The 7930-nt window shown below is 38.6% G+C and overlaps 1 protein-coding gene across 1 annotated transcript; it reads left to right on the top strand.

Moving 5' to 3' along the window:
- The first annotated feature begins 1450 nt into the window (after positions 1–1450).
- LOC111565472 (hydroxycarboxylic acid receptor 2-like) lies at positions 1451–6506 on the top strand. Its single transcript, XM_023265546.3, has 3 exons — positions 1451–2006; positions 2995–3400; positions 4658–6506. Exons 1-3 carry the CDS (start codon positions 1852–1854, stop codon positions 5111–5113), a joined length of 1017 nt encoding a protein of 338 aa, XP_023121314.2. The 5' UTR covers positions 1451–1851; the 3' UTR covers positions 5114–6506.
- Positions 6507–7930: the final 1424 nt, after the last annotated feature.

The raw sequence follows: 7930 nt of genomic DNA, 5'->3' as shown, positions 1-7930 counted from the left end.
TGTTTGCAATTTGTCAAAACTTGTCAGAACTTAGAGAAAAGGATTCCCTGGTCTGATAAAACTAAAAATTTAACTCTTTGAGCAGAACTCTAAGGACAATATCTGGTGAACACAAGGCACTGCTTAGCACCTCCTAAATTCATCCCTACAGTAAAGTATGGTGGTGGCAGCATCATGTATGGGGCTGGTTTTCAGCAGTAGGGACAGGTAGGCATTTAAGAACTGAGGGAAGGATGAGTGCAACCGAATCCAAACGATCTTTGAAGTAAACCTGTTCTTGAATGCAGAAACCTGATTGGAGCGATTGTTCATCCTTAAGCATGACAATGATCCAAAGCAACCAGCCAAGGCAACTCTGCAGTCGCTTCAGGACAAGTCTCTCTTGGACTATCCATGAGTGGCCGAAACAAAGCCTAGAGACCATCTGTGGAGGGGTCTGAAGATGACCATTCCTAAACACATTCAATCTGCTGGAGCTTGAGCAGATTATCCATAAAGAATGGAATAAACTAAACAAATTCAGGTATCCACAACCTGTAGAAATGTATGCAGTAACACTGAAAGCTGTTGAACTACTGCAAAAAGCCCTCTACAAAGCACTGAATTAAGAGTGAATACTTTTTGAAATCAGTTTTTGAATTTGAAAAGCTTTGCAAAAAATTCTAAAAACATGTTTTAGCATTATTTTCAGTGGCGATGGTTTTGGGCTTCTGATGACAAGGTCATGGTTCCTGAGCAAGGTCTTTAACCTGTTCTGTTTCAGGGGTACCATGTACCAGTACTCTGACCCTAGCTTCTTCACAAGCTGGAATACACGAAAGCTGCATTTTGTGTTCTGCAATGAAAGTCAAGTTGAATCTTATGTTATCATACTTACTGAGAGTAGATTGATGGGAAATTTGTCTATTTGAAATTGAATCCACAACAAAATAAAGTATACAAAAGTGAAAGGGTATGAATCCTTTCTAAAGTGGCTGTATATGTGTATTCTAAACAATGTATTATTTCCTTGAGACTCTTCCATACTTAATGTATAATAGGCATTATGTAAAATGTTATTATGTATATACAGAGATCTCCATGGTTAATTTTCCTGAAATAGCCATGTTTAACACTTCTGTCATGAGCATTTCCAAACATAATACTGGACATGTGCAGGCATGATGTTTTCATGTGGACAGCCACCTGAGGAATTTCACAAGTATTTCCATTCAGCGAGAAAAAACCCCTGAAAGTGCCAGTTTCTAAATAACACAAATGGTGTAATACAGAAACTGAGTCATATTCTATTATCACAGATGAATCAAAGTTTTCAATTTGTTTAGCTGAAAAGCTGAAAAAACATCTTTCAAGCTTTGCTTCTCTGTCAGCTGAGCCTCTCTCTTTAAACCACACCTCCAGCTGACTATAAATTCTTCCTCTCTCTCTGAAGGATCAGCGGTAGTCTCACACAAAAAGTACAGACATACTGTGACAGGGTATTTTCTCTTGTTACACTCAGTGCTGTTCTCCAGCACATGCTGTGTTAATAGTGCATGTTTTCTCAGCATGTTTTCGCACAGACAGACAAGCCTTGACAGACTTCTACAATCACCGTAAGGCTCTCTGAAACGGACTGTTGAATTTGACGGATCAGAGTGAGAAGAGGAATCCTTGCCTGAGGAGAGAAGATTCAAGGTCAGAGGGAGCTACAACCATCTCCAAGACAAAGGATTTAACTTTGTGCTGCCTACCTAGAAACATCTTTAACACTTCTCCTTTCTATTGCTGTAATATTGCACAAAGTAATACTACTACTTTGACAGCAACTTCTCTTGCTACTGTGAAAGTAGGACAGATTCAAGCACTTTCATGTCCAGCCAACAAAATATGTCGACAAATTCATCAATTGACCACTGCAAAGGGCCAAACGAAGTCACATATCAAATCCTCTCCTATCTGATGATAGGAGAATTCGTGCTGGGTCTGCCTCTCAACCTGTCTGTCCTCTACGTCTTCGTCTTCAGGTATGAACAAACACAAACTTAATCTCTGTATCACTGTCTTCTCCTTATGTTAACAAAGTACCTGAAATTAAAACAATGATTAGTGTAGGCAGGTGAGAGGACAGCAAAAGCCCTCAGAAAACTGATATCTGATGATGACCTGATGATGGGATATCATGAAATCATCAAGTCAAATGGGGATAGCAAAAATGGTCTGGGTTACCTGCACTAGTACTTCCTAAAACCTGGATAACGTTTAAATTCTGGTATCACAGCTTTGTGACGGTGTAGAAGAAATCCTAACAGATAGCTGCTCACACCAGCAAAGGAGAAGATACGGTTTACATGTTGACAAAGTCACCTCAAAACTAACTACAAAATCTGTATAAACAATGTGAAAAACAATGCTGAACGTCAAAAACTTTCCTAAACTGGTCCATTTAAGTTGTAAATAATTCATATAATTAACTTTTAACCATAAAAAATGCCATAACTTTAAAATGGAAAACAGGTTAAGTGCTGTTTTTCTTTATCTTTTGAGAAAGTTGCAACACAGAGTGCAGACAAAAGAAGCAGAGATGTGTGTACTACATAGAGATTGACTGATAAACGTGTTGAATGTGGAAAATACTGTGCTATAGGTAAAGAGTAACACTGACAGTACTATAAAGGCTTCCAGCAGGCACACTCTGGCTATCATTTTACTTGATACATCTGTATATTTCCATCACTGAAACAGCAGAAGGAAAAGCAGGGGTATTTTGTGCCTTTAAAAAATAAGACAGAAACATCACATTAGTAAATATGTGTCTGCTGTTTGCCATTGGATCTTTTATGAGTCATTCTTTCTGAAACATTAAGCAAAATGCATCAGCTTAATCAGTAAATTGTGGCAGAGGTTATAAATAAAATGTAAAGATAGGATCTGGGTCACTTGTTTTTTTTTGCTCCTGTGTTTACTCTTGATGAGAAATAAACCGTAATAAACTGTGAACTACTTCTTCTTTAGGTTCAAGTTCTGGAAGAACAAAAGCATCTTCCTGTTCAACATTGTGGTTGCTGATTTTTTGCTGGTGGCCTGTCTTCCTGTCAAGATCCACCATTACCAGCACAACTTGAGGCGCAGCGAGGATGATGTGGTTTGTAAAACCATGCTTTTCATGCTGTTTCTCAACCGAGGAGCCAGTATAGCCTTCCTCATCATCCTGTCCCTCGATCGCTACTTCAACGTGGTCCATCTTGGAAGGAGAAATTGTGTCAAAGTGTTGAAGAAATCTCCCCAGATTTCTGTTTTCGTCTGGCTCCTGTTGCTTCCCCTCACCGTCCCCACAATGGTCAAGACCTTTGAGTGCTGCAACAGCCACGGCCGACAAGTGGAGACGAAGTATCACGATGTGACAGACACCTTTAGAGAGGTATTGCTTTGTTTTTTCTTCTTTACTTTGCGTTAACACAGCTGTGAAATATTAACCTGTGCTATGAAAACCAAAAAGGTTTTCAATTAGTTTAATTGCGATGGGTGCATTAACAAAGACTCAACAGCTAAAGAAAGTTTTTCAACACAGAAGAACTACAGATGTTGACACTACCCCACTGACTTCCTGTAAAGTGAACATTACCATGATTAAATATTAACTTTAATGGTAAATCTAATTTGCCCTATGCCCTGACTAGCAGCTTGCCACAGGCCAAATAAAGAAACATGTTCAAGCAACTGAATTGCTTTGTTTTTTTGCTAAATTAACAGTCTGAAGCTTTGTATTTTAATTCAATTCAATTTTATTTATATAGCGCCAACTACGAGTCAAATTGTCTAAAGCCGCTTTACAGAACCCATATGAACCCCCAGAGCAAGCCCAGAGGCGACAGTGGCAAGGAAAACACCCTTTTAACAGGGAAAAACACCCTTTTAACAGGGAAGTATCAGTTAATTAACTAATTACTCAAGCTACAGACTATTTATCGTTTTAGTGAGTTGTTTCATGAGTAGTCAATACTGATACATTTGTAACATATTTATCTTTCAAAAGTGAAGCAAAAATGCTAAAAATCTACTTCCATCATCTTAAAATCAGATTTCCTGATTTTCTCACAGTTTTTTACCGAACTAAACTCAAAATCTTTGGATTTTGGCCCATTGGTAACCAAACCATGGCAAGTGAAGACTTCATCTGGACCTCTGGGAAATTGTGATGGACAGTTTTTAAAATTTTTTGAACATTTCATTGAATGAATAAGTCACGACTGTTAACTGACTGAAGAAAAAAAATCTAAATAAATACCCAAAAAAGACAACTGTTAGCATAGTTATTTTCATTTTAAAAATTCCAGTTCTTCTAATTTCCTTTTTTTTTTAAAGCATATAAACATTTTAATGTCTTTTATACTGTAGGTTTCTTTGAAAACAGTTTATGTTCTATAAAGAGTCTAAGTGCTTTGGAATAATGGAATAATGAATGGTCCAACTTTTAGTAAAAGCATACAGGTTTTTCTGGGTGGAGATATCTGGGACAGATGATTCCAAGAGCCGGGTTTAGAATTGAGTCCATAATCTCAGCAATAAAGTACCTTTTGAGTGAAATGTAGATATGATAAATTAAGTAAAGAATTAACGTTATTTAACTGTATAGAGCACTGTCGACATACTAAATAGTGTCCTCTCATTTTTTAAGGTGGTCTTCTTCACCCAGATCTTTATCCCCTTCATCATCCTTGTCTACTGCACCGTACGCATTGTCAACCGGCTGAGGAAGAAAACAGTCGGGGAGAAGACCAAACTAAGGAGAGCTGTGTGGGTGGTCATGTCGGTTGTTGTTGTCTTCTCCACCTGCTTCCTGCCTTGCGCTATAGCCAGAGCCGTGCTGCTCGGCGTCCGGCTGAAAGACTTGAAGGAAGCGGAGGACATAGCGGTTCAGGTGTACGACAGCCTCATGGTTTTGTCTTACACTGACTGCCTGCTGGACCCGTTGGTGTACTGCTTCTGTAACTCAGGGTTCAAAGACGCTTACATATCCACCTTCTGTCCTACATTTCTTCAGAAGAAACTGATAACCTCTGAATCTGGGATGGGGGCAACTACTACAACTTCTGGAGTTAGAACTCTTACATTGCCAATAATAGAGAAATGATTGTTTTTTCTGATGAATTGTGATCCTATCTCCATGGCAGCACAGGCATTTTATTTACCATTACATATCAGTGTTAAGACCAGTGATCCACCCCGCAGTAGGTTTTTAGCTACTCTGACAGATTATTCTCTGAAAAAGCAGAGAAAAGCCATGCTGACATTTTAAGGTCATCAAATGCCCTTTGTTAGAAGGTGGCTAACACACTTTATGTGGTGAGTACGTCCACCAGAATGCAGGCCATAGACCGTCACAGTTTAACATTATTATTCAGATGCATTTCATCTTTTTTCACTGTGTTTGAAAAGATGAATTTGTGGTTTTCCTGTATGAATAATCTGCAGAATTATTTCTCATTGCAATTATACATTAAAGAACAGATCAGTGTCAAATGCATATTGACATAGTCTCAGTCATATGTCATTAGATTATCATCCTGTAAATAAATAGCCACATCACAACCTGCACACGTACATGCCATCCTATGAAGATAGTTGCTCAGCCAAAACATTACAAACACAAATCTAGAGAGCATTTAAGTGGAAAAACAGGTTCACTTCTAAAGCTGAGAGCCTGTATGACTGGTGCACTCGCATGGCTTCTTATTATGTAGATGTTTCCTGATCGAATGCAAAATTCAGCATAAAAATCATTATTAGATTAGCTTATTAGAAAAGTAAACAATGTGTTGGATGTTAATGTACATGTCAACTGCCTACTTTAAATAGTAGAATTTAAACTGATATTTTATATCAATATTTACTTGAATATATTGAAGATTTCTTTATTTATTAGGATCTCTAATAGGATCCGAGATGACGGGGCATTTTTTTTTTTTTGTGATTGCATATGTTGGCCTTGCAATAAGTACAGAGTTATCAGAAGTATAGCATAGAAAGCACAACATACTCTCATTTACAGGACACTCTGTATCGTTAACCATCATGTTCATCCTCTATACCTCGAACCAGATGGAACCGTCCATATTTGGGTTCACAGTCAGAAAATATTGTGAACTCCACCATGTGTTCGGATATTGTGCCAAAATGCACACTTACATGTCAGTATCTTACAGCTGCTTCATGTATCTTGAGGAAGTCACTTATTTCTGTGGTCTCACTTGCTCTACTTGTCTACAACTCATGTCTCTGTCTCTCTGCTCATGTTGTTGAATGTTGTAAACGAGTATTATGGTGTTCAAAATTTACGTTACAACCACCACTACAAAAATGTCAAATCTTAGTGGACAACAAAAACCTGGAAAGCTGTATTAAAACTCCCTCACTGAAACTGTGTACATTTTTTGTGACGTTGATTATCCAAACTGAATTATTTGTAGAAGACTGTAATGCTGACTGAAGATCTTTGTATACTGCTGCAGTAAATACACAGAAAATATCTAAGCGAGAGAGTCGGCTTTTCATGTTGCGTGAGTGGAGTGAAGAGTGTTGTCTTCTCTCTGCAAAACATCACATTACATTAAAATATTGACTACTGTCACATAAACACAGCCGTGCAAAGCTTCACCGTAAAACCCCCTAATGGTTTAACTTCATCCCAAACATCTACAAAAAGCATTACTTCCATATCCAGCTCATGATCCTTGCAACATCCAAATATTGGCATTGCTGATCAGCCTCTTGAGGCTCCATGGTCCAAGCTTTTGCAGAAGAGTGCTACAGTTTGTTCAGCTTGTGCACATGCACTCTGATGGCAAGAACATGACGTCATCTGCAGTAGTTCAAGTTGAAGCAGAGCGTTTCCACATACGAGACCCAGTTTATCTATGCATCATTCCCATTTTGACAATTCTTAACAACATTTTGGGGTGTGCACGCTTTGCACTGGCCTGGCAGGCGATGCAACAGGAAGCTGGTGGTGGTTGTTAAGTTGAGGCTAGCAGCCTCTAGGCCAGAATATCACAGCAACAACAACAGATAAAAGAAGTATAAAAACACAAACACGGAACATAATTTCATTATGGTTCTTGCTTTTTTTTTTCTTTTGCAGAGTGGCTCCATGCTCCATCTGCTTCTTAAAAGCCTTTAATGGCTTAATGACCCAGCCTCAGCCTGAAAGCAGTTTTATGGGATTTAGCTCCTAATGATAAGTGACAAGTGCTGATTTGGAAATTTGACAAATTCAGGGTAAACAAACAAATGGTGACAATTTCCAGTACGTCTTCTTGTGATTCTAATTCAAATGTTCAGTCTTCTACGTGCATATCTCTTACAATAAACCTGCTCTGTGCTGTTCAGGTTTCAGATGGTGAAATTAATTGCTGAAAGTGTTTCATCCCAACACTGAAAAACAGATTTTCCCACTGGATGTACAGACAGGAGTGTGTATTGTCAAACACTGACCTGTTTGCAAAAGAGTCAGCAGTCTACTCTGCTCCTGTAGCACCTTGTGGATCTGCTCAATTTGCATCTGAACCACCTCATATGGACGATCAGGAGCCTGCAAAGAAACAGACAAACTTAAAGAGTTTCTTCCAATGACTGTGCCAAGCAGTTTGAGATGCAATAATATGATGTTTTACACCCATCTAGTGGCAACAAAACAAACTGGACTAGCAGTTGACAGTACTGTTTACTGGCTTTAACCTGAACCTGTTGCTTCCTTTAGAGTATACCAATCTAGAACTCTGCTCAGACACTAAAACTGCTATAATATTGGAGTAATTCAAGTGTACAGGTCGTAACAAGAAACTGATTCTGAAGAAGAGTAACGACACAAAAAGCCTCGGAGTGAAAGAACTAGTTCTTCTGGTTTGTTAAGTACAAAAACCCAGATCTCTGAACCTGTGCGTAGAGACTG

This window comes from Amphiprion ocellaris, chromosome 12, assembly GCF_022539595.1.
Source record: "Amphiprion ocellaris isolate individual 3 ecotype Okinawa chromosome 12, ASM2253959v1, whole genome shotgun sequence".
NCBI lineage: Eukaryota > Metazoa > Chordata > Actinopteri > Pomacentridae > Amphiprion > Amphiprion ocellaris.
The sequence above is the reverse complement of the archived record's forward strand: the minus strand, read 5'-3'. Positions and strand labels throughout refer to the sequence as shown.

What these genes read in the sequence shown, in the direction of transcription:
- LOC111565472 (XM_023265546.3), top strand. Translation starts at nt 1,852, where the DNA reads ATGTCCAGCCAACAAAATATGTCGACAAATTCATCAATTGACCACTGC. An exon ending in CTCTACGTCTTCGTCTTCAG is followed by an intron (nt 2,007 to 2,994) that starts GTATGAACAAAC and finishes CTTCTTCTTTAG; the next exon opens with GTTCAAGTTCTGGAAGAACA. An exon ending in TGACAGACACCTTTAGAGAG is followed by an intron (nt 3,401 to 4,657) that starts GTATTGCTTTGT and finishes TCATTTTTTAAG; the next exon opens with GTGGTCTTCTTCACCCAGAT.